Source organism: Nuphar pumila, chromosome 7 (assembly GCF_984573655.1).
Source record: "Nuphar pumila chromosome 7, dmNupPumi1.hap1.1, whole genome shotgun sequence".
In the NCBI taxonomy this organism is placed as follows: Eukaryota; Viridiplantae; Streptophyta; class Magnoliopsida; order Nymphaeales; family Nymphaeaceae; genus Nuphar; species Nuphar pumila.
In genome coordinates this window covers 95,765,177-95,793,007 of record NC_143255.1, presented here as the reverse complement: position 1 = coordinate 95,793,007, position 27,831 = coordinate 95,765,177, and the positions used below count along the sequence as shown (strand labels likewise).

At 39.0% G+C, this 27,831-nt stretch overlaps 1 protein-coding gene across 2 annotated transcripts in view; it reads left to right on the top strand.

Moving 5' to 3' along the window:
* Positions 1–621: 621 nt before the first annotated feature.
* LOC149832535 (filament-like plant protein 4) overlaps positions 622–27,831 on the top strand; it is a 47,851-nt gene continuing 20,641 nt past the window's right edge. Inside the window, exons 1-5 of one of the 2 annotated variants that reach the window (XM_090012495.1) lie at positions 622–743; positions 2,983–3,103; positions 3,642–3,819; positions 3,982–6,358; positions 6,543–6,606. In XM_090012495.1, coding sequence (XP_089868621.1) covers positions 2,993–3,103; positions 3,642–3,819; positions 3,982–6,358; positions 6,543–6,606 — 2,730 coding nt within the window. In that variant the 5' untranslated portion in view covers positions 622–743; positions 2,983–2,992. Of the gene's footprint in view, positions 744–2,672; positions 2,742–2,982; positions 3,104–3,641; positions 3,820–3,981; positions 6,359–6,542; positions 6,607–27,831 lie in introns of those variants that run through there. The other variant, XM_090012496.1, reaches the window with a different exon arrangement.

Below are 27,831 nucleotides of genomic sequence, written 5' to 3'. Positions count from 1 at the left end.
AACCAGAGAAACATCGGAGTTGGTTGTTTCGCAATGACAAGATGGCTACTAATTTCCTTACAAATGCCAAAACTATCCCCCTTTTGCACCGACAAGGTCTTCCACCATGGTGAACGGAACGGTGTGGTGAGACGGATCCGAATCCGGACCCAACTTTCAGGGCCGGGTCTTAACTGGGGTCGGTCCCACGATTTTCTTGCCAAAACCAAAACGCAGTAGGGGGCTTGACAAATATCTGTCAGTGGGGAGCTTTTCGGTATAAGAAATGCAAATAGGACTATTTTCGTCATTCAGACGTTGTCTTCGCCGCCAGTAACGCGAAAGGGTTTGTCAGTGGGAAAGAATTAGGGGGCACGAGTTCGGATCGGGTGCAATCACATGACACAAAATTTGTGCATTAAGCACCTGATTGCCCTCCATCGGGACTTGGGTCCCACAACTGACAGGCCTGCCCCAAGATGAAGGATGATCAGGTGCTTAATGCAAAAATGTTTGTGCGATCATATTGCACCTGATCTTTTCCCGGGGAGGAGCAAGCAGAGGTTTGTGCCGTCCAGCTTGTCTTAAATGGACACCTCACTCACCCCCAAAATATTTTACTCTCTCTCTCTCTCGGGGACACTCACAGACACACTCCCCCTCGCTCTCAAGAGAGCGTTCCACACCCAAAGAAGCTTTCCTTTTCCTCCCTCTCTCTCTCTTGCAATTTTTGTAGATTCGATTTGTTGGAGTTCATTTTCCAGGTAAAATTCTTCGTCTTCCTCCTTCGTTTCCTTCTCACCTGCGCTCTCATTTTGTCGCACTTCCGGAATTATACCGCCTTTAGTTCTTTTTGCTTTTTTTTTAAACATCTATTTTTTTTCTTCTTCTTCCCGTTTATTTCCTTCCTTTTATTTTCCCTCATTTTTCTGTATTTCTGTTTTTCCTAAGGTCTGGAAGGATGCTCTGTTTTCATGAGGATAATGCGTTTCTTTTTATTGCTCGGACTCGTGAATTAGTTTCGTTTTTTTGCGATTTTTTTCGTCTTTGTTTTATTTGAGCTTTGATTTTTCTGTTTTCTGTATCGTTTCTTCGTATGTTCTCAGGATTGAGAGTTAGTTGAGGCGATCTTGTTTTTGGTGCGTGCGATTTGAAGATCTGCGTGGATTCTTTAGAACGAGTTTTTTTTTTATTGTTTCGTATGATTTATTTGTTTTTTATGAGGCGAATAGGCTTTTATACGTAGGATTCGTTTGCTGGAGATTCGGTGTGAGGTTTCTCTTGAAATGCAGGGTTCTGGATCTATCTATGATGTTTGCGATGAAATAGTCGTTAGGAACTCGTGATCTCTCTTGGTCTGTGCTTCTGAGTGTGAAATTTACGCGTTTCCCTGTATTAGGAACCAGTTTTTGGAGGAAATTCCGAAACCAGGCTCGTTTGAATAAAGCTGTAGAAAACCATCTTTTTGGCCCGATTGTTGCTTTGTGGCATTTATGATAGGAAGCAAATGCGTGCCTTTTGTAAGGTTGATGCATCGTAGTAGGCGTCCCATGGTTGGAGGGTTTCATTTCTGCATTTTTTGCCATCATCTGTTCTCTTCTTGGATGTCGGCGTCTTGAATTGGACCATGATCTGTTTCAACTGCACATACAAAAAAAAAGCCTATCTGGTTTTGGAATCCACTGTTTGATACTTCACCAGCAGATTTTCCTGTTGCATTTCTATTGATGTGCATTTTATTTGTAAAATGAGTTCATTAGTAGTATGCTGGCATTGGCAGTTCAGTGTCATCTCTCGTGAATTGAAAGATAAGTTGAATATATATATATATATATATATATATGGGGGTCCTATTTTTGGAATCTGACTTTACAGATGTGATCTACATGGTTCCTTAGTAGGAATCAGCTCTTGGATCATCCGATTATGACACCTGAGCAGGTTTCTATAAGCCTTCAAAAATCAACAGCCTAAAATATTCATAAATATCAAGGCAATGTAAAAAATGATCCAACTGTCTATTCATAGCAAATAGGTCATGATGACTTGATATATATATATATATATTTATTTATTTATTTATGTTTATTTACTTGTGGAGTTCATGGACTTAATGACACCACTTCTTATGTAGTTCATGGATGGTTTGATAAGTTTGATTTTATGTTGTGTTTCTGAAGTCGGAAGGTTGATAATCAAACCTGGACGATGGAACATAGTGCATGTTGCGCCTATGTTTTTTATTCAAAGATATTGGTGTAGGACAATCATTTCTCCTTTCTCAAGTCTCAGTTAGATTAATGCCTGAATTGTTGCAAATAAGTATATAAAGTTCTAGGATTTTTACATTATTAATTAGATAAATTAAATATAATATGCAAGGTGGTCATCACTAGAATATTGTTCATTCTTGCTGATCTTTCACGGGGTTATACATTTTGGTAACCTAAATTCTAGTGAGCACTGGTGTACTTCGAAATGAAAGGAATGACCATATCAAAATGGGTAAGGAGTCCTTGGTGGATGATTAGTGTATACTGTATCATTTGTGAGCAGGATAGTAACATACATTGTGGCATCTGCAATTCAAAGGTTGATTCCACATTTGTTAGCAGGATGATACCTGGAATTCTAAGGTTGAGTGCAGCATAATTTTGTCAGTGAAAGCGGCACTGGAGTGTTCAGAGAAGTTAAGATACAGAGTGCATGGGCCATGCTGGAGGGCTATGCTGCTATTTTTTGATGGCCTTCTAACTTTCTTGGTATTGTTTACTTACTGTCTTCATGAAACCAATCTCAGTGTTCTAAAAGAATTTGTTTCATGAATTTGCTTGAGTTTGTGACTTTATACATGATTTATATTAAGCTAGTTTATCTACCAAACTAGTGTATGTGTTTAGGTAACATTCCCACAGTTGATTTTACCATCTTAATATTCTGTAAGGCATTTATTTTACTTATTTGTGAGCACTGGTGGATTTGTACTTATTTGTTTATTCACAGGATCTAATTCATGGACCGTCGGAGTTGGCCTTGGAGAAAGAAAAGCTCTGACAAGGCTGCAGCTGGGACAGACTCTATTGGGCCATCTTTGGCAAATTCAAGCAGTCAGCAGGAGGATCAGGTAAGCCACCACCCGCAATACTTTATCTGAAAATCTGGAAATTATAAAACTTGTAAGACAATTTTTATGTTCTTCGTTTTAACTCTCTCTCTCTCTCTCTCACACACACACACACACATTCTTCTGTATTTAAGTTACTATATTTTGTATGACTTTAGATGAAGACTTCATATTTTGAATCTCATAGAGGTGAATCCACTTATCTATTTTCTACAAAATTTGGGATCATGCTGTCAGCTTTTCAGACTTTTACTTGGTTTATCAACATGATATATCACGTGAAATGGAGAACTTACAAACTTTGGCTGGAGGAAAGTTGATAATCAATTTGATGGCACAAATGGTTGTGACTCACTTTCTCTTTATCAATAAATGCTTATATATTGGTATATAAAATTACAAATGCAAAAGGAAAAGGCTAATCTTGCATAGATCTCACGTTCAACTGTCAACACCTCACCCATTGCCAGCTGATTCTTTTTCTTTTGTATTTTCACTTGTAATCTTTATACTGGGATTGCTTCATATGTCTTGGCAGGATGCTTTGAAGAATGCAAATTTTGTCCAAATCTCTTTAGAAGCATATGCAAAATTGACTGAATCAGAAGAGCAGGTGAGCATATTGAATGAAAAGCTTTCATCAGCAGTCTTGGATATGACCACTAAGGACAATCTTGTAGAGCAGCACACAAAGGTTGCTGAAGAAGCTGTATCAGGTGTGAATATGTAAAGTTTTTTTATACATTGATGAAACTTGCTACTGGTTCTTTCTTCTCTAAGAAATAATGAAAAATTTAGATACTTACATGCAGTTGTATTTTTATTTATTTCCATTTTGGTATGTTATTGTGGCTTGGACTGCTGGGCCCAATCTTCAGGCTGGGAAAAAGCTGAGGCAGAAGCTCTGGCATTAAAGCAACAACTTGAGGCTCTAACACTGGAGAAGCTTGCAGCTGATGATCGGGCTTCCCATCTGGATGGGGCTCTCAAAGAGTGCATGAGGCAGATTCGGCATATTAAAGAAGAAAGTGAACAAAAAATGCAAGAATTGGTGATTACCAAAACTAAACAATGGGAAAAGGTCAAGTTTGAATTTGAAGCAAAAATAGTAAATTTAGAAGAAGAGCTCCTCAGGGCATCAGGTGAAAATGATGCACTTGACAGATCATTGCAAGAACGTTCTATTTTTATAATGAAGATGAAAGAAGAAAAATCTCAAGCTGATGTGGAAATTGAATTTCTGAAAGCTAATATCCAGTCTTGTGAAAGGGAAATAAGTTCCATGAAGTATGAGCTTCATGTAGTTTCCAAAGAGCTTGAGATTCGCAATGAGGAGAAAAATATGAGCATTAGATCTGCCGAGGCAGCAAATAAACAGCATTTAGAGGGTGTAAAGAAAATAGCAAAACTAGAAGGAGAGTGCCAAAGATTACGTGGCCTTGTCAGGAAAAAATTGCCTGGTCCTGCTGCATTGGCTCAGATGAAACTTGAAGTTGAGAACTTGGGCAGAGACCATGGAGAAAATAGATTGCGACGATCCCTCATCAGAAATTTGATTCCACATCCACCTCCAGCATCTGAAGTTCCTCTTGACATTGTTCAGCAAAGCCATAAAGAGACTGATTTCCTAAGAGCACATTTGCTGGTAATGGAGGAAGAAACAAAGATGCTGAAGGAGGCTCTAGCAAGGCGTAACAGTGAACTCCAAGCTGCTAGAAACATGTGTGATAAAACAGCAAGTAAACTACATGCTGTTGAAGCACAGATGCAATCACTGGGCCATGGAAGAAATTTGCAAAAGCCAAATGTGGAAATGCTTGCTGAAGGATCTGTGGACCAAAATAGTAGCACTCCTCCAAGCTTGACATCATTATCTGAGGATGGCATTGATGATGAAGCAAGCTGTGCTGAGTCCTGGGCCACACCATTGATTTCAGAACTGTCACAATTCAAGAAAGAGAAGGTTGCTGACAGACGTGGCAAACTTGAAAACTCTGCTAACTTGGACCTTATGGATGACTTTCTTGAGATGGAGAAGTTAGCTTGTATGTCGGCAGAGTCAAATGGAATTACTTGCACACCCAACAACTTGTCTTCTAAGGAAGCTGGTGAGAATGGATCTGCACCATTTGTTTCTGGTCCAAAGCGTGAAGCTCATATTGACTCAGGAATTCTAGTTTCTCCTGATGAAGAATCTTCAAACTTAGAGTTTGCATCTGATGCAAGCAAAGCAACATTCTCCCAACTTCAGAAAAGACTAGCAGTGATCCTTGCATCAGAGGCTGGGGACACTGGCATGGAGAGGATTCTGGATGATATTAGATGTGTGGTACATGATATACAAAACATTTTACCCCAGGCTTCTGTAGGTTCCTCTGGGGAACAACCATCAGAAACCGCTTCTTGTCAGCAGCTAGTATCTCATGCTGCAAGCACGGCTATGGATAATGGGGATTCTTCTCTTCCATGTCTAGATCTGCATCAAAGTATGGGAATTGACTTGACAAATGCTGTATCAAAGATCCATAAGTTTGTTTTATCACTTGCAAAAGAAGCTAAGAACAGTTGGAAGGATAATTCTGTTGATCATAGGTTGATTAATCAGATAGATGAGTTCTCTGAATCTGTTAGTAAAGTTCTAAGTGGCAAAATGAACATGCCAGAATTTATTCTTGATCTTTCTCATGTTTTGGCTGAAGCAAGTGAAGTATACTTAAGTGTTTTGAGCAGTCATGCAGACATCTTAAGCAGTCCAGAGAGCAAAGTACCCAAACATCCTACAAGTGACGTTGCTTCCAATGGAACAACTAGTGGTTCTCATTCGAATTCTGATTTTGAGTGTCTGCAAGGAGGAATCTTGGGTGATGGCTGTGAGATTAAGGACTCATCATGTAAGTACCTTAATGAAGAAATTGCTCAGTTGAGAATAGAGAAGGATAACCTGGAAGCAGATTTGGCTAGATGTAAGGAAAGCTTAGAGCATTCAAAAGCTCAATTAGCAGAAACAGAGACACAGATATCTGAACTCAAATTGCAGCTTGCATCTTCTCAGAAATCCAATAGCTTGGCAGAGACACAGCTGAAATGTATGACAGAATCTTATAAGCTGCTCGAGTTGCGTGTTTCAGAAACAGAAAATGAATTGAACCAGATAAGAGCAAAAGCAGAGAAGTTAGATTCGGAGCTTCAAGCAGAACAGCATGGCCATCAGGAATCTTTAGCCAAATGCAAGGATCTTCAGGAGCAGCTTCAAAGGTTAGATGTCATTGTGTTGGTTAAAAGCATACTCTATTCATTCAAAAGCCAGAGAATCCATAAAAACTCTAAGTTTTATACTGTGCACGTTATTAAATATTTTTTATTTTATCTAAGCATTATGGTATGTGGTTCTTTCTTCCGATCTCATTATGTGTATGCATGTGTGTGTTTATGCTTGTAGGAATGAGAGATGCTCACACTGCCCTTCAACTTCAGCTGCTGATGTTGAACTCGAAACCAAACAGGTAAGCGGTACAAAATTCCTTCACAATATGGGAACACCTTTTGCCTCCATGCTTATCTAAATTAACTATGAAATATGGAGCAGCTACTATATTGGAATTAGGAAATTCTTTACCATGTACTTCTGACCCCTGTCCATCCTTTACATGTAATACCACCATTTTGAAGTTAGATTCATTATGCATAAAATATTTTCTATGTAATATACAGTTAGAAGCTGTCACAGGGACACACCATGTTGGATGTGTGTCCCTGGTGACACAAGTGAACATGCTCGGGCATGCTGACACAGAGACAAACACAAACACAAACACAAACACGTACGACTGTCCCTGGTGACACAAGTGAACATGCTCGGGCATGCTGACACAGAGACAAACACAAACACGTACGACCCTATGTCACTTAGGTACGGGTACGGGTACAACACGGCAATTCCAATAAATGTGGGTACAGGGACACAACTATATATATATATATATGTCACAGGGATTCGGCTAACGAGGTGCCGCACCCGCGTCAACGCGACGCGGGTGCGCGTGCGGGTGCGGCACCTGGTGTGGTCAACTCGACCCTGGGTGTGTGACCGCACCCAAAGTCATTTATGTAAAAAGAAAAAAAGAAAAACACGTCGAGGGAGGCTCGCCTGAGGAGGAGGAGGAGGAGGAGGAGGACTTTAAATAAGCACACAGGGTATGTTTTATTGGGTTTGGATCCGAATCTGACCTGGGTCTGATTTTTTTTTGCCGCACCCCCGCACCCGCACCCATGTGATATATATATATATATATATAATCACATGAATACAAAACAAATTTAAACTGAGTATAATCTAAATATATATGCTACATATAAAATATATATTATATACTGAAAATATGAAGTTATAAACTGAAAATCTAATTATAAATTATAAATTATAAATTATAAATTGAATACAAACTTGTATGTACGGAGGGTAAAATGGCATGTTCGGGTGTCGACACGGGGATACACTTGTTGACACGGGTACAGAGGACAAAATGGAGTGTTCGGGTACCATAGGTATGACCATTATTTTGATATTTTAATATGTTTCAATAAAAAATGCATTTTATCATTAAAATATCAAAAAAATAGTTTTTATTGATTAAAACATTGAAAAATTCCATGTCCTCATGTCCTATTTTCTGAAAACTTTTAGAACATGCAAGTTAAACTCGCGTCATGTGTCCTCGTGTCCATGAATCCTTGTGACATACTTTGGAAGCACATCGATTCATTACTTCCAACAACTCATTTCAATGACATGACCCAACTTACTATCAAGACTTCGGTGTTGCCAGGAATTTAAGGTTGTTGTCATTATGCTAACATAGTGTAGACACCTGATCCAAAGATCCACTCTCTCTTTTCAAAAGAACTTTATAAAACTTGCCTCCAATTTTTGAGAATTTAATGGGATTACTTAGTTCCTTCTCCTATGACAAGGGGCAACTTCGGCAAGAATGACTTTGATTCGATTTGGTTCCTTTCTAGGTAGCACATGCTTCAAACTTTGAAAATTTAAGAGAGTCTCCGTGTTGTGTACACAATATCATTACTCATAAATGAAGAAAACACAAAATAGTGTGAGGAATTAGAAAAGAAATAATTCAAGAACTTGAGAAATTTAAGACAAATACAAAGATACCAAGGAAAATAGAGTAAGGGTTTAGAAAATCCAAGGTACGAAGAAAACTACTTAAGGAAAATCCAAACAACTATCCTAAACTTTGAAAACCTAAGGTTGTAATTGTTGGAAATATATGGAAACCGTTGGGGAGGGACACATCCAGTTGAAGGGGGCACTTCTCTATTGGACATAATCCCAATCCAGCCCCCTTTCAGGATTACAAGAAGGGCCCTAGGGGCCGGTTCTATTGATGATGAAAGTGCATAGAATTATAGATTTTGGAATACAAAAACAGGAAATGAAAGGCTAGAGCCTAGAGGCTATGGTCAAACCATCTATATGTGGCGATTTCCTGTGTAAGTGCGTACGCCCTTCGATTCGGGTTCACCCTTTTATGCAATTTAACAGTGGTATCATGGTACAAATCGGTTCACCTTTTCGGTGCTCGAACCGGTCCTTGGTGTGCACGTATTGGCGTAGGAACAAATCACCGCCAATCTCGAAAAACAAAAACAAGAACAAGAACAAGAACAAGAACAATTTTTTTTTTTTAGCGAGAAAAAGCTTAGTAAAACAATTGCTTTGTTTAACAAACAATGAATAAATTCCGGTTTGTGTGGAAATCAAAAGTTTTGGGTACAGTATGTACCCGATTTGCGATGATTGTCTACTGTCGGGTGCCCTACACTTGAAGTATCATTTTTGGAGTTCTTTCCGACGACTGGAGTTAGTGCTTTCCCTGAACAAAAAAACACATGGAAGAGAGACAAAAAAAGGCTCGTTGAAAGCTACCGAGTGCTGCTGGCATGCAAGATCTACAAGTAATCGCTCTAAGGCACTGTGAAGCGCCTAAATAGGCATAATACCCATTTGCCCGATAAAAGAAGGAAGATGAACAACGGGAAAGGTCCGGAGGCCCTTCTCGCTGATTTTTGGGATATCATGGGAGTGAAAACTCGACTATAACCTTTGGATAATCGTCTTGCTCAGATTGCTGGATTTGTCCTTCCTCCTTTGTCAAAAAAATTAGTCCTCATCGTTGATAGAGGTGAAATCAAGGTTATAGTATCATATCGTAACTTGTATCGGTCAGGCCCAAAATAAGATATGTATCATATCGTATCGTAAAAAATCATAATTTTGAAAAAAAAAAATAAAAAATTCTAAAAAAATCAGAAAAATAGCACAAATTCTAAAAAAACATAACACAAAACAATGATGAAATGCATAAAATGCAACTACAAAATCAGTTTTTACTCATTACTCGAGTGCCCCATTGCCATGCCAGATCATTTGATGCCATTTCCCCCCAAAAGAACTCAATAAGAAGCAAAAAACAAAGTTTTTTTACCTTAACCCACTTCCTTAAGTGAAAAAATGGTGGCAATGCACTATTGATGAAATCTCAAAAGCCCTCTCCCTTGCACATGCCCTCAAACTGCTCTCACGGCTCCTAGGGTGCGTGAATACTTCTTTAAAGGCCTCTATATAAATGAGAGAATCAACCCTCAAGAGGTCTTTAAAACCCAAAAAGAAAAAATTACAATTCAGACCTTTTAAAAGTACGTCGAAGGTGTATCGTACGATATACAATGTATCATATTGTTTTTCTAAAAAGTAACGATACAAACAACATTGGGTGAAATTGGCTTGAATAACCCATTCGAGGCAATGATTGTCGATCTGTAGCCTATGAATAAGATCATCAAACAATCTAATTGAACTCCATCAGAGTTTCATTGCCGAAAAAGGCACAACAACGAGTTGGGAGTGGTGAACTAGGGTTTCTTTCGGTTATTGAGGAAAGGAAGGGTCGAGAAATCCCCCTTTCGATTTTGCCCATTTTAATGAACTTTACTTAATTAGTACATAATATTTAGTTATAATTCTTGTTTAGATCCTTTGAGACTTTTTGTTTAATGGTTCTATTTTTTTTGGATTTTCCAGAAATAGAACTGTCTGGAAAATTTCAGAACAGGGATTCTCTCTGTCAATTTTCCAGAAACATTCTCCTAGACTTATCGAAAATTACATACATGTGCTTGAAATTTTTTGATTGACTCAAAAAGTTTCAGAATTTGCAGTTTCTAGGTTTCTATTTTGATAATTTGCTCATAGGCTTATGACTTTTCTGATATTACAGAAAAGCATATGTACTTTTCTGTTTAATTCAGAAATTTTCAAAATTGTTGTTAATAGGTTTTGATTTGTTATTCTGACTTTTGATATTACAAAAAGGTGGTTCTGTTTTACAAAAAACCTCCTAGTATTTTATTTTGTTGAAATTGCATGAAATTTAGTATTTATATGTATTTTTTTGCACATTTAAAGATTCTTGTTGCATGCTTGAACTAGAATAAAAATACAAAACACATAAATTGATTATTTTGTGGGATATTTTTTGAGAATGAACAATTAGTGAGATCTATTATAATCAAATCCATATTATATTGTATATGATGCAACATGGGTCAGTTCGGTATTTTGATAGATTTAGTGATGGGTGCTTATGTAATGAGATGGTGATCTTCCACGAATGCACTTGGATCACTCAAAAGGAAGTGTCTAAAAGACACTTTAAGCAAAGCCTACAAAAGGGTAAAAATGAAAAAACACATAAATAATCGTACTTTTATTTATGTAAGAAAATGCTTAAAAAGCATTACAAGAAGTGGTTTTACAAGAGGGGGCTTAACCCCTATTTATACAAGAGCAATGGGGAGAGCTCATAAGGAGCTCTCCCTTCTAGCCGATGGACGCTAGAAATCTAGCCGTTGGACTAGTTCCAACGACTAGATTGCTTGGTCAAGTTCCAACTGGAACTTGACTAAAGCCATTATCTAGTTCACTTAGTGAACTAGATAATATAAATAACATAAAAATAAAAAGAAATAAAAAAGAAATAAAAAAAATATATACAATATAATAATAATATATCATATTATTAATTTATTATTATTATATTATGTATATGTTACATTTTAACACTCCCCCTCAAACTTACGGTACAATGAGCGAAAGTTTGTCTAAAAGGAAGTGAAATCTGGGAGCTGCAAGAGGTTTGGTGAAGAAATCTGCTAATTGGTATTTTGATGTAATACATGACAGATCAATGGTGCCATGCATGTACTCCTCTCTCATATAGTGGCAATCCATCTCTATGTGTTTGGTGCGTTCTTGAAAAGTTCGGTTGCTTGTGATGTAGATTGCACTTTTGTTGTCACAACACATGTGTGAGGCTTGTGTTGCTTCAGCTCTAGGGATGGCAGTGGACCGGGGGAAAGCGGGGCCCCGCCTCGCCCCGTTTGGACCGGGGATGAAGGGTATAAAACGGGGATGGAGGCGGGGACGAAGGTTAAAAGTCATCCCCGTCCGGGGGTGGAGGCGGGGATGGACTGGCACGTTCCCCCGCCCCGCCCCATCCCCGCCTCGGCCCCGGCCCATCCCCGTCCCGGCCCCGCCCCGCCCCGTCCCGTCCCGGCCCCGCCCCATCCCCGCCCCCAACTCTTTATATTTTTACTGTTTACTAACCCTAACTCCCTTCCCTAATTTCCTAACCCTGGAGCCGTCGAGCCGGGCCGTTGCCTCTTCCCCTTCCCCATCCGCATTATCATTGTAGCCGGGCCGTCGCCGACCACCGTTGGCCGTCGCAGGGGGAGGCCTCCACCGTTGGCCGTCGCAGGGCCGTCGCCGATCTCCGACTCGTCCTCGGCGACGCTTGGGTGCGAATGCACACCAAGAAGCTTCGACAGTACGTCGCTAACTACGAGCGCATGGCGTGGAGCGAGGTCGTGGCGGCCATGGCGGAGATGCCGGTGGTGATTGATGCCGAAAGCACGAGGCGGGCTTTCAGGCGGTTCAACTCCGCCTTCGAGGAGGCATACCGGGCGCAGACTGCGTCGATTGTGGTGGAGGACATGAAACGGGGATGAAGGCGGAAACAGGGACGGGGCGGGGACGGGGCAGGGGTGGACATGAAACGGGGATGAAGGCGGGGATGGAGGATAAAATCCATCCCCGCCGCGGAGGCGGGGCGGGGGTGGAGGATAAAATTTTGAGGCAGGGCGGGGGTGGAAACCTTGTCCCCCGCCCCGCCCCACTGCCATCCCTATTCAACTCTCATATCAGCTTGCAGTCGTCTGAGCCAAACAACTTCTATTGTGGTGGTTGCCATGACTCTATATTCAGCTTCAGTGGAGGAAAGAGAAACCTTCTGCTGCTTCTTGCACCTCTACGATATGAGAGATTCACCTAAAAACACACAGAAACCAGTGGTTGAGTGCCTATTATTAGGGTCACCTCCACAGTCAGTATAAGCAATTAAATCTAAAGATGACGATGCAAACAAGAAGAGTCTTCGTGAGAGGGAACTTTTTAAATATCTTATAATACGTAAAACTGCTCCCATGTGAACAAAGGTGGGAGCATGCTGAAATTGGCTAGCTGTGTGTACAACATGTGCGATGTCTGGTCGAGTGATGAAAATGTATGAAAGTGCTCAAACAAGTTGTCTAAACGGAGTAGGAATCTCAAGTCGTTCTCCATCATCAATTTTCATTTTAACATTAACTATTTCTAGAGTATCTACTTTCTTATCATCTGTAATGCCCGACCTGCAAACAATATCAAAGGCAAATTTAGATTGAGATATCAAATACCCTTTAGGGGAATGAGCAACTTCTATTCCTAGGAAATATCGTAATAGTCCTAGGTCAGACATCTCAAAATGAGTTTTAAGAAGAGTTTTGATATTGGCAACTCCCTGTTTGTCACCTCCAGTGATGATTATATCATCCACATAAAGAAGAAGAATGATGATACCTGTATCAAATTGCTTAATAAACAAAACAGTGCCTGTCAAACAAGAACGAAAACCAATATCAGTCATAACATGACTAAATCTGTCATACCTGGCTTTTGGTGGCTGTTTGAGACCATAAAGAGCTTTCTTAAGATGAAAGATTTTACCCTTAGGAAGACTGATTCCCGACGAAGCTTCCATGTACAATTCTTCAACAAGACTCATTTAAAAAGGAATTTTTGACGTTCATTTGAAATATAGGCCATTTTTTGATAGAAGTTAAAACAATTAAAGTTTGAATTGTGGTTCGGGCCACAGGAGCAAAGGTTTCTTCGTAGTCAATGCCATACTCTTGAGCATAGCCTTTGGCCATGAGTCGTGCCTTATATCTTTCGAGGGTCCCATCAATTTTGGTTTTGACTTTATATACCCATCTACAACCTATAGGTTTCTTTCCAAGAGGCAAGTCTTGGATGGACCGAGTGGTGGCCTTCTCTAATCCATCTAACTTTATTTTCATAGCTTCCGTCCATTTTTCGTGATTTTTGGCTTCAAAGTACGAGGAAGGTTCAACGTATGATTGAATTAATGCAAGGGCTGCCCTATATGAGGGTGAAAAAGATTCATAAGAGATAAATTTTTCAGGAGGTCTAGAGATTCTAGAAGTCTTGCGAGGAGGAGGTTCAAAAAATCTGTAACGCACATAGAGGTCGCTGCTCTCCAATTTTTTGTCTTGAATATTGTAAGCTAACATTCGTACTGGTTTGGTCTTCACTATTATTTTCATAGACAGTAGGACTTTGATCATTGTCAAAGTTACATTCAACATCCTCTTCACTGGATTTTGAAGTTAAATCAATTAAAAAAGGAATATTCAATAATATCCTTGGATTTTTCACTTTCAAAAAAATTTTCTTTTTCAAGAAAGGTCACATTTCTTGACACATATAATTTACCATTTTGAAGATCATAGCATCTGTATCATTTTTGATTTTCAACATATCCTAAAAAAGCACATGAGATTGCACGAGGAGAGAATTTATCGTTCTTGTCTGTAAATACAAAACATTTGCAACCAAACACTCTTAGTTTGTTGTAATCTGGAGCTACAACATAAAGTTTTTCAATCGGGGATATGTTTTCTAAAGAAGAAGATGGCATTCTATATATGAGATAAGTGACAGTTAGAGCTGCTTCAACCCAAAACTCTTTAGGCACTTGACTTGCGATCAGCAAAGTCCGAGTGGTCTCCATAATGTGACGATGTTTGCATTCTGCCCGACCATTCTGTTGAGGGGTATTTGGGCAAGATCGTTGATGAATAATGCCGTATGAATTAATATAGTTTTAAAATTCTCCAGACATAAATTTTCTCCCTGAATCGGTGCAAAAAATAGAGATATTGTTTTGAAATTTGTATGTGACCATTTTATGAAATATTTGAAAGTGGGAAAAAACTTCAGATTTATGTTTAAGAATATAAATCCAAGTATGTCTAGAAAAATCATCAACAAAGATGACATAATATGCAAAACCGCCTTTAAAAATAACTGGTGCGGGTCCCCAAACATTCAAATGTATTAACTTAAGGGGTTTTGTAGAGACAAATGTTCTACTAAAAAATGGTAATATTTTCTTTGTAAGCAAAATTTTTAGATCTACAAAATTTTCTCAAACTTGGAAAGAATTGGATTTTAGACATACGAGGATGGCCAAGTCTTTTGTGCCATAAGTTTGTTTCCAATTTCTGAATATTTAAACAAAAAACATTCTTTGGTAGTTCCAAAAAGTCCATGTAATATAACCCTCCTTCTCTATGGTCTTCTTCAATCAACTTCCCTGACTGACGATCCTGTATCAAGCAACCATCAGAAGAGAAGAATATATTACATCCATAATCAGAATTTTAAGAAACAGATGAGAGATTTAAATTTACTTTTGGGATATATCTAACTTCTAGAATACAAAAAGTTTTGTTTATTTCAAAACATCCAATTCCTTTGATTTCGAGAGATGTTCCATCTGCTAGAAAGACTTTTGAAATATTTGAGTTATTTTTAAGACATTCAGATAAACATTTATAATTTGGGGTCATATGAAATGAGACACCACAATCTAAAAGCCAAGGAAAGTTACCTGAACCGGATACAGATGCGACTGCTGCTCCAGTTGAGGCTTAAGCGGAAGAGGATACCCCTTGGAGAAGAGGTTGAAGAATCTTCATAAGTTGAGCCATAGAAACGGGTGCATCTTGATCTTTTGGCATCGGCTTCAACTGATGCAACCTTCTTTTCATCTCTTTTCTTTAACTTTGGACATTGAGGCCTATAGTGCCCCGGTTCATGACAGTGGTGACAAATAACTTTTCTTTTGTCAAACTCGCCATTCTGTCTCCCAAAATGAGGTGGCCTGTAAGTGTGAGTATGGTTCCTAGGCCTAGATACAGCTAGGACGATATCATCATCAGCTTTAGAGGAACTTTTTCGGAGACGATTTTCCTCCATTGTTAATTCTTCAATAGTTTCTACAATAGAAGGAACTTTCTCTCGGTGAAGGAGGGGCCGATTTGGTGGACTCAAATTCCGGCCTTAACCCAGTTATAAACTGGTAAAAATGTTCAGCATTGAGTTGCTTTTGGCGAAGCTCGATGTCTTCGACATAGTGCCATTTTGGTTCCAAAAGAGATAGTTCTTCTTAGAGTTCAGACAACCCATTGTAATATTCACGAATTGATTTATCTCCTCAGGTCTTCATTCAAACCTTCTCTTGAAGATTGCACACATATGCAATATCTTTAAGGGAATACATATTTTTCAGATATTCCCATGCCTTATCGGCATGTTCAAACTTGGAAAGACTGAAGCATTTTTTAATGTCAACACTATTGATAAGCCATGACATTATTTTTGCATGTCTCATTCTCCACTCTTTCCACTTTTTTTCATAGGAGGCTATAGCCTTGATTTTCTCCTTTTCTAATAATGGGACCTCTTTATCTCCCTCTTTTTTAGTAAGGGATAGTTTAGGTTCCGAATCAGAACCATCCACAATCCTCCATAAGCCTTTACCCCATATATGGTGCTTCATGATTGAAGCCCATGTTACATAATTTGTGTCGCTTAATTTCATGCTGGTGATGGTGACTTTATCATTGTCATCCTTAGTTTACAAGAAGAGGAAAGGAAAAGATAGAAGAAAAGAAATGAAAAAGAATGTGAGAAGGGAAAAAGATACAATACAAAAGATGTTGAAGCCCTTCAAATGATGCGTTTTTCAGCCAATAATGAAGTGATAAAACACTTCTCTCCAAGTGATGAAACACTTTGCAAGAATAAGGTGATAACACACCTTTTACACTTTGAAAGACTGAAACATTTTTTAATGTCAACACTATTGATAAGCCATGACATTATTTTTGCATGTCTCATTCTCCGCTCTTTCCACTTTTTTCATAGGAGGCTAGAGCCTTGATTTTCTCCTCTTCTAATAATGGGACCTCTTTATCTCCCTCTTTTTTAGTAAGGGATAGTTTAGGTTCCGAATCAGAACCATCCACAATCCTCCATAAGCCTTTACCCCATATATGGTGCTTCATGATTGAAGCCCATGTTAAATAATTTGTGTCGCTTAATTTCATGCTGGTGATGGTGACTTTATCATTGTCATCCTATGTCACACGGACTCGGCTAAAGGGTTGCCGCACCCGCGTCGACACGCACGGACTCGGGTGCGGACTCGGGTGCGGCTTTGGACTCGGCCCGGACTCGGTCAACTCCGAGTCGGACTCGGTCAATGAGTCCGGGCCGAGTCCGACCACATTTTGGACTCGGTCAACTTTGACCGAGTCCAAAATTGTCCAGTTCGAGTTTTAAATTTTGTTTTGGATCCGGGTCGGGTCGGGTCCAAACCCGACCCAGATCCAAAATTTTTTTGGCAGCCGAACCCTAAAAGGGGTTTATCGATAGGGAGAGGGGCTTACCCTCTCGATTTTGCCTCTCCCCCTCAGCCCCTGCAGCTTTCTCCTGCAACCACGCCGGCGATCCGAACTCCGGCGACAGGCAGCCACCGTCTCCCCCTCCGTCAGGTATGTCGACCCTGCTCGTAGCCTCCCTCCCTGCACCCTCTGCTCGCAGAGGAGGGGCTCGGCCCCCCTCCCTGCACCCTCTGCTCGCAGGGGAGGGGCTCGGCCCCTCCCTGCACCCTCTGCTCGCAGGGGAGGGGCTCGGCCCCTCCCTGCACCCTCTGCTCTCAGAGGAGGGGCTCGGCCCCTCCCTGCACCCTCTGCTCTCAGAGGAGGGGCTCGGCCCCCCTCCCTGCACCCTTTGCACGCAGAAGAGGGGCTCGGCCCCCCTCCCTGCACCCTTTGCACGCAGGGGAGGGGCTCGGCCCCCCTCCCTGCACCCTCGGCTCGCAGGGGAGGGGCTCGGCCCCTCCCTGCACCCTCTGCTCGCAGGGGAGGGGCTCGACCCCTCCCTGCACCCTCTGCTCGCACGGGAGGGGCTCGGCCCCTCCCTGCACCCTCTGCTCGCAGGGGAGGGGCTCGGCCCCCCTCTCTGCACCCTCGGTTCGCAGGGGAGGGGCTCGGCCCCCTCCCTGCACCCTCTGCTCGCAGAGGAGGGGCTCGGCCCCCCTCCCTGCACCCTCTGCTCGCAGGGGAGGGGCTCGGCCCCTCCCTGCACCCTCTGCTCGCAGAGGGGCTCGGCCCCCCTCCCTGCACCCTTTGCACGCAGAAGAGGGGCTCGGCCCCCCTCCCTGCACCCTCTGCTCGCAGGGGAGGGGCTCGACCCCTCCCTGCACCCTCTGCTCGCAGAGGAGGGGCTCGGCCCCCCTCCCTGCACCCTCTGCTCGCAGAAGAGGGGCTCGGCCCCTCCAATATTTCCTGTTTTATTAACTTTATTTTATTTACTTATTTAATTATTTTCTTTTCAGTTTTCACTTTTCAGATATAATGGCGAGTTCTAGCGGTAGTGTCAATACATTTGGTTCAAGTTCTAACCCTGAATTAGATGTTTCTCAACCACTTTGGAAGCTTGTGACAAAAGGGATAAAAGCTAGTAGTGGTGGTGGTGGGAATGTGCAGTTTCATTGTAATCTATGTAAGACTGTTTTCACAGGTTTTTATACGCGTGTGAAAGCACATCTTTTGCATATTCGTGGTCAAGGAATTAGGGCATGTTCTGGGGTTGACAAAGACATGTTAAAGCAATTAAAAAAAGAACAAGAGGAAGCTGAAAAGAAGAAAATTGCATTGCAGAGATGAAAAGCGATTCGATTAATTTGTCTTTTCCTACTGCTAGTGATACACAAGAAGAGCTTTTAAAGAAAAGAAAGATGGAAAGCAATAAAACAATACAAGCGTCATTCAAAAACATGGCAAGAGCAGAAATTGATAAAAAGATTGGTCGATTCTTTTACTCAAGCTCAATTCCTTTTAATGTAGCTAGAAGTCCATACTAAAAAGATATGATTACATCTTTGGCTAATTGCAATTTGAGTGGTTATGTGCCTCCTAGTTCAGAAAAACTAAGAACAGTCATTCTTGCAGAGGAAAAAAATAGAATTGAAGACTTGCTAGAGACCCAAAAATTTGCATGGAAACGACATGGAGTGTCGATTGTTTCTGATGGGTGGACTGATATACAAAGGCGACCACTGATAAACTTCATTGCTTACTCACTAAATGGGCCAATCTTTTTGAAGACTGTTGATGTATCTGGAGAGTATAAAGATGCTGAATATTTAAAGAGATTATTTGTTGAAGTGATAAAAGAAGTGGGTGAAGAAAGTGTGGTGCAAATCATTACTGACAATGCTCCAGTTTGCAGTCGTGCAAGAATGAATTTGGCAAGTGAAGATACATATTCACATATTTTTTGGACTCCTTGTGCAGCACACAGTTTAAATTTGGCACTTAAGAGTATATGCAATCCATCAAAAGATGATGCACATGCACATGAAATGTGCTTATGGATTGAGGAAATAGAGCATGATGTTCGAAATATTAGAAATTTTGTTGTAAACCATCATCATGCCCTTTCTATATTTAATAGGCATTCTGATCTCAAGTTACTGAAAGTTGCTGAAACTCGTTTTGCTTCTCTAATTGTTATGATAAAAAGAATTAAGCAACTCAAGAATGCATTGATGATGATGGTGGCTGATCAAGATTGGGATTTTTATCGTACTGAAGATGATGTCAAGGCTCAAGCTATCAAAAAATGCATCTGTGATGATTTTTGGTGGGATAAAATTACATATTTTGTTGAATTTACAGAGCCTATTTGGGAAATGCTGAGAGAAGTTGACAGAGATGTACCCATGCTTCATAGAATTTATGAAATGTGGGACAATATGATTGAAAAAGTTCAAAGTATCATTTTTAAACATGAGAAGAAAGATATTGCACTTGATGATTCAGAATTTTACAATCATGTACATTCAGTTTTAGTGAGAAGATGGGATAAAAGCAATACACCTTTGCATTGCATGGCACACTCTCTCAATCCAAAATACTATGCAAAAAAATGGTTGACAGCAGGTGTTGGTCGTGTTTCTCCAAATGAAGATCCTGAGATATCAAGAAATAGAATGATATATTTGGGAAGAGTTTTTAATGATCCTCACATGTTTAAGGTTGTAAATAGTGAGTTTGGCAAGTTTTCTACTGGAAGATTTGATTCTTTAGCAACACTTTGGCAAGGGACGAGGAAGATCCCCTTAATTGGTGGGCAACATATGGATCAGAGACACCAAATCTGCAACGTCTTGCAATGAAGTTGTTATCCCAACCTGCTATATCATCTTGTTGTGAAAGAAATTGGAGTACATATGCTCAAATTCACAACATTAAAAGAAACAAACTCACTAATAAAAGAGCAGAGGATTTGGTATATGTTCACTCAAATCTACGATTAATTTCTCGCCGCACCAAAGAAGAGTATAGGTACTTTACTTTTTTTTCTTTGTATTCAAAGTTTGTATTTAAATATTTCATATTTGTATTCAAAGTTTTAAGTTAGATACTAATATAGTGATTTTTTGATGCAGTTGTGGACCATCCAAGAATTGGGATGTAAATCCAGAAGATTTTGACTTGGAGGGAGAACATAATTTACATACTCTCAACATGGACTACCTCGATCCTGTTCTTCCTTCTAATTCAGACGATGAGGCAGATTTATGATAAGTTTTTTTGTTTATCACACTCACAAGCTTCTTTATGTGTTATATTTTGGTAAGTTTGTGTTGTTAAGAATTGTTTTTTTTTTTTGCTTTAAAATTTACAATCTTTATGTGTTAATTTATTGTTATATATATAATTATAATATTTAAAAAATATATATTTATAATATATATTTTTTAATATATATATATATATATATATATATATATATATATATATATATATATAGCCGAGTCCCCGTGTCCAAATTTTTTGGAATTGCGCCGCACCCGTGTCGCACCCGCACCCGCACCCGCACCCATGTGACATAGTTGTCATCCATAGTTTACAAGAAGAGGAAAGGAAAAGATAGAAGAAAAGAAATGAAAAAGAATGTGAGAAGGGAAAAAGATACAATACAAAAGATGTTGAAGCCCTTCAAATGATGCGTTTTGCAGCCAATAATGAAGTGATAAAACACTTCTCTCCAAGTGATGAAACTTTGCAAGAATAAGGTGATAACACACCTTTTACATAAGGGGCACGAAAACCGAGGCCACCTTTCTCCAAGATCTAATAATCCCGCGGCTTTGATACCATGTAATGAGATGGTGATCTTCCACGAATATGCTTGGATCACTCAAAACGAAGTGTCTAAAAGACACTTTAAGCAAAGCCCATAAAAGGGTAAAAATGGAAAAACACACATAAATAATCGCACTTTTATTTATGTAAGAAAATGCTTAAAAAGCATTACAAGAAGTGGTTTTACAAGAGGGGCTGAACCCCTATTTATACAAGATCAATAGGGAGAGCTCTTATGAGCTCTCCCTTCTAGTCGATGGACGCTAGAAATCTAGCCGTTGGACTAGTTCCAACGACTAGATTGCTTGGTCAAGTTCCAGCTGGAACTTGACCAAAGCCCATTATCTAGTTCACTTAGTGAACTAGATAATGTAAATAACATAAAAAATAAAAAGAAATAAAATTAAAAATAGGAAAATATATATATACAATATAATAATAATATATCATATTATTATTATTATATTATGTATATGTTACATTTTAACAGCTCATACAAGATTGTGTTGAAAGTTTTTCTTTTATATCATGCTATGATGATGAGATTGATTTTGACATAATTTTTATCGTGTTATTTTGAAAACATTTATTCATATATCTTAATGAATTATGGTGAAAATAAATCATAAGATACAAATTTACAATGGCATACTAAGAAAACCTTCATATGCTTAAGTATCCTAATCCAAAACGTGATGAATGGATTAATGAGATATACTGTAGATATAACAAATATGAAATTGAGTTGATCCTAATGAACAACTTGGGTAATCATCCATTAAAATTGGATCACCTTATTGAGGTTGGATTAATTTAGCCATTTTGGATTAAATCATGCGTTTGCATTGGATTGTATATATACAACAACAAACAACAACAACAACTATGCCTTCATCCCAAAACAATTGGGGTCGGTGATATGAACCAAAAAAGAAAATCATTCTGGGTCTTCCACATGAATCCTTCTCCTCCAATCATTTCTATCCAATACCATGTCCTCGGTGAGGTTCAAAGCATTCTTATCCTTTCCTATTATCTCCATCCATGTCTTCTTAGGCCTACCCCGACCTCTTTTAACTAATATATATTTCCCATTTCTCCATCCTTCTAACTGGAGCATCATTAGGCTTTCGCCGAATATGTCCAAACCACCGTAAACAAATCTCTCTCATCTTATTTTTAATGGGTGCAACGCTTACCTTCTTACGTATCTTCTCGTTTCGAATCTTATCTTTTATTGTATTTTCACACATCCATCTAAGCATACACATCTCATCTACACTCATTTTTTGAATATGATGTCTCTTGGCAGCCCAACATTCCGTATCATATAGTAAAGCGGGCCTAATAGTCGTCCTATAAAACTTTCCCTTCAACCGCAATGGCATTCTACGATCGCACAACACTCCAGTTGCACTTTTCCATTTCATCCACCCAACCTTTATTCTATGATTTACATCTCCATCAATTTCTCCATACTTTTGAATGATAGATCTCAAATATTTGAAACAATCATCCATTGGTATTTCTTGCTTACCAAGCTTCACTACACTCCCATCACTACTTTGTTGCTTACTAAACCGACATTCCATATATTCTGTCTTACTCTTAATCAACTTAAAACCTCTTGCTTCCAATGTCTGTCTCCATAATTCTAACTTAGCATTAACCCCAACTCTAGACTCATCAATCAAAACAATATCATCGGCAAACAACATACACCACGACACATTTTCTTGAATTGATCTCGTAAGCTCATTCATCACTATAGCAAATAGGAAAGGGCTTAAAGCAGATCTTTGATGTAACCCAACCGTTATAGGAAAATTGGTTGTTACCCCTCCACAAGTGCGGACATTGGTTACTACTCCTTCATACATATCTTTAATTATACTAATGTACTTGAGAGAAACACCTTTCTTCATCATTGTCCACCAGAGAACGTCCCTAGGTACTCTATCGTATGCCTTCTCCAAATCAATAAAAACCATATGCAAATCTTTGTTCCTCTCTCTATTTCTCTCAATAAGTTGTCTAAGAAGATGTATAGCTTCCATAGTTGATCTTCCAAGCATAAAACCAAATTGATTCTACGATATCATGACAACCTTCCTCAACCTAGACTCAATCACCCTCTCCCAGAGTTTCATAGTATGACTCATGAGTTTTATACCACGATAGTTTGTGCAATCTTGTATATCACCCTTATTCTTATATAGAGGCACCAAAGTACTCTTCCTTCACTCATTAGGCATCTTATTTGTCTGCAAAATCTTGTTAAAAAGAATTTGTCAACCATTCTAAACCTTTCTCTCCCAAGCATTTCTAAGCCTCGATAGGTATACCATCTGGGCCAACTACCCTTCTTGATTTCATTTTCTTCAAAGCCTCTGCAATTTCTTTCTTTTGAATCTTGCGCATGAAGTCACGATTCATCTCATGAAAAGGAACGGAGAAGTCTCCAAGATCCTGAGCATGACTTCCATTAAAAAGCTTATCAAAATAATCTTTCCATCTCTCCTTAATCTCCACATCTTTGACTAAAACTCTTTGCGTTTCATCTTTGATACATCTAACCATACCCAGATTCCTCGATTTCCTATCTCTCATCTTTGCAAGCCTATAAATATCTTTCTCGCCCTCTTTGGTATCCAACTTGCCATAAACCTCCTTGTATACCTTATCCCTCGCGTTTCAAACTACTTTTTTAGCTTCCTTCTTTACTATCATATACTTCTCCAAATTCTCATTATCACGACTCTTACTTAGATTTCTATAACACTCTCTTTTAACCTTAATAGCTAATTTGACATGCTCGTTCCACCATGATGTATCCTTACCTAGCGGTGCACCGCCTTTAGACTCACCCAATACCTCCTTAGCCACCTTTCTCATGCCACCTGCTATCTTATTCCACATTGATTCTGAATCCTCTTCGAGACACCAATCAACTTCCTTAACTAACTGCTCTACAAACATTCCTTGTTTAGCTCCTTTCAGTGCCCACCACTTAATTCTAGGATCTATCCTATGTCTATTCCTTTTGCGGAATTGTCTAATTCTAAGATCTAAAATTAAGACTATGTTGTGTAGCTACACTTTCTCCCAGTATAACCTTATAATCGATGCAACAACCCCTATCTCTCTTTCTAAGTAGGAAAAAATATATCTGACTTGTATTAACCTCACTTTTAAATGTTACTAGGTGAGACTCCCTCTTCCTAAACCAAGTGTTAAACCAAGTGTTTGCTAAGATCATATCATTGGACAAACTAAAATCTAAAATCCTTTCTCCACTTTTGTTTCTTTCTCCTATACCATAGCCTCCATGGATACTCTCAAATCCATTCCTATTAATGCCTACATGTCCATTAAGGTTACGGCCGATGAAAAGCTTTTCTCCATAAGATATCCCTTGTACTACTCCATCTAAATCTTTTCAAAATTGACGCTTAATGGAATCATCTAAACCTACTTGAGGTGCATAAACACTAATAATATTAATAATATTAATAATATTAATAATATCTGTATCTAATACTAATTTAATTAGTAAAATCCTATCACCCTTCCTACGGACCTCAACTATATTATCTATAAACTCACGACTCATAACAATCCCTACTCCATTCCTATTCCTATTTATTCCTGTATACCAAATCTTATATCCCTAAGGTTCTATCACTTTTGCTTTCTCACCTACCCATTTGGTCTCTTGTAGACATAAAATATCAATCTTTCTCCTACACATAACATCTACTAACTCTACCAACTTACCAGTTAACCTAATTTTATGGTCTTGGACTAACTTCTTTACCCCCACCCATCCAACAAAGTGAGAGAACCCTTGCCTATTTGACACCACACCCAGGCGCTGGTGTGACGCGCCGCTTCTGGGCGACGACCTAGCAACCCTTGCCCCATTTATCATTGCCTCCGGGCCTATAGAATACAACGCAACACTCAGTAGGGAACGCCCCAACGAAATTCTCATATTGGTTCATATTCATAGGGTATGACTAAGTTTTTATGCTGGCTGTCACTGGCCTATCGCATCCCTCCTTTATTCGGGCTTGAGACCGACAATGTATAAGTAAACAGTTATACAAAGGCGGAGTATATATATTGATCCAAAATTGGACATAATCAGATTCATTGGATTCTATTAGTAACCAAATTGCATCCATCATGTGAAACTATTTCAGATTATGTTATGGCGATGTAATTTAGATTAATAAAATGATTTGGCCTAATATGACCTGGTGAATTGCATCAGAGCCATTTAGATCAGGTTGTGTGAAGGGAGAATTGATGACTCGGTTTTGAACATGACAAATTCAATTTTGGTTGAGTTAGTTCAAGGTTGGATCATATCAGATCTAGTAAACCTTGTTTGGATCAATTTACACCAAATTGGATCTGCGAGGATGTGTTTGGGCTTAGAAGATCTTATCAGACTTATTCGAGTCATGCAACTCATACTGAATCAGTTTGTAATCAACATAGTGGTTCAAACCTAATAAGTTGGATGTAAAATCAGTTTGAATGGGGCCCAATCATGCTTATTGTGATTGAGTCAGAATCATGACAAGTTTACTTGGACCCGTTCTGATGATTCAATTTGGCTGAACCTTAATGGATTGCTCAAAGATGTATGAACTGAAGTGGATTGCTCGAGGATGATTGAACTCGATTATATTCAGTCAAATTAGATTGGATTTGAATAGACCCAGTTGAAACAATTTGATCTAGTTGAACCGATTTGGTCAAGTTGGGCAAGAAAAAATCCCGTCATCGAAGATAGATCTTCTTTACTTGAACTACTTAGACCAAAGTACATGTCAATCTTTGACTGAATGAGTTAGATCTCATGTGTTTGTCCATGTGAATTAGAAATTGAAAAATTTGGCTCAAACTCATGCAATATATATTAGGATCTAGTCAAGATACTTACTCATATGGATAAAAGTATCATGTTGGATATGAATCCATGTTGACAATATGAGATCGATAATTGCTTTATGACACTCCATGTTTTATTGGTAATCCATGCTTAGATCTTATTGATGCGTGAATAACTCATATTTTATGGTGGATCTGAAAAAGGTAAAACTTGATAAGTTTTGAGCCTAATTATGTGTAAATTATGATTTGGATTATAGTCCAATCATAATAATTCATAATTAAACATATGAATGAACTTGATATATAATCAATTTAGTGTTAAAATATATATATATATATATATACTTATATATATATACATTCATATATATATAACTATATATATACATATATGTATATATATACATATTCATTTTAGTGAAATACCTGATAGGGGTATTCTTGTAAAACTGCAAAATGTACTTTTTATATTTTTTACTTTTTCTTTTTTCCCTTTTTTTCTTTTTTCTTTTTTGTCTTTTGTTTGAACCACAAGGGGCCCCACTCTTGTAGTCGTTGGGGCCCCAACGGTCAGATTTCTGACCGTTGGGGGCTCCCAACGACTACAAGGGAGCCCCCTTGTGGTCCCTTCTTGTGCCCTCCTCCTCTATAAATAGAGGAGGTGTTCCCCTCTTGAATGTATGGGTTTTTACACCCTTCTCTTCCTTTCTTCAATAAATCCAACTTATGACTTTAAGTCATTTTCTATATTTGTGAGTTGTGTGTGTGCACATTTGGTGTTTGTGTTCTTGGCTCTAGTAGTCACTCTTAAAGAGTGACCTTTTGCTCTATTGGTGCTTCCGCCTCTTTTCATTACATGGTATCAGAGCTCGGTTGGTGATTGGGCTTTTCCTTTGTCATCTTGGAACGCGTGCCTCTCAAAGTTTTGAAGGAAGAATATTTGGTGCCGATGAAACGTGACTCTAAAGTGGAGCTTTCTTTCAAGCTAAATGGGTCCAACTATCTCATGTGGGCCTCCGCTATGGAAAATCATCTAAGAGGTAAGAAACTTTGGGGCTTTGTTATGGGAACTACTCCCGAACCCTCTATTGTTCTTACCAAAATTGAAAATGAAGTTGAAAAGGCTTTAGATGGCGATGAGCGCATCAAAGCCATTAATGAACATCAATCCAAAATTGAGGATTGGGAAAGTAACCATGCCAAATTTTTGGCATGGTTTATGAACAATGTAGACCTTAAAAATTGTGCCAATATTGCCAAATTTAGAAGGGCCAATGAGGCTTGGTTTTTCTTTAAGGGTATGTATACCCAAAAGGATCTTGCTCGACAATTTTTTTGTCAAGAAAAAATTCATTCCACCAAACAAATGGATATGAGTGTTCAAGACTATTTTAGCTCTCTAACCCCTCTTTGGGATGAGCTTGTCCTTCTTGAACCCAAATGGGTTGCTCCACAAGATATTGAACTTAGAAGGGAACAAATTGAAAATGAGCACTTTTTCTAATTCCTTCATGGTCTTCGCTCGGAATTTGAACAAGGGCATCTCTTCTCCATAGAAGCAAAGCCCTACCTATTGAAGATGCCCTTGCTGAGATATGTCAAGAAGAAACTCGACTTGGCTTGAGCATTAGGAGTGATGAAGTTTTGGCCGTTAATAGGCCCGGATCGAATGTTAAAGCTTATAGACCTCCCCACTTTAACAAAAATAGTAATGGGCCTAGAAAGGGAATTATATGCCACTATTGTAATGAACCGGGGCACATTAGACCGGTTTGTCCTAAGCTTAAAGGTAAGGTTGCCGCGGTTGGAGAAAGCTCTCCAAAGAAGGAAGAAAGTACCAAAGAAGGAGATATCAAAGAAACTCTTAATCATATCTCCGAAGTTCTCCAACATCTTCTCAAGTCTTCTCCTTCAACATCCGGTGCCGCCATCGCCCTACTCTTTCATCACCTCCAATTATGTGGATACTAGACTCTGGTGCTTCTTTACATATGACATCTCATAAAACCTCTCTTTCAAATGTTTTTTCCGAACCCATTGTAATGAAATATGCGGAAAAGAAATGTATGTCCTACAATGGACATTCACACATAGAAATCAAAGAACAAGTCCAAAAGAGG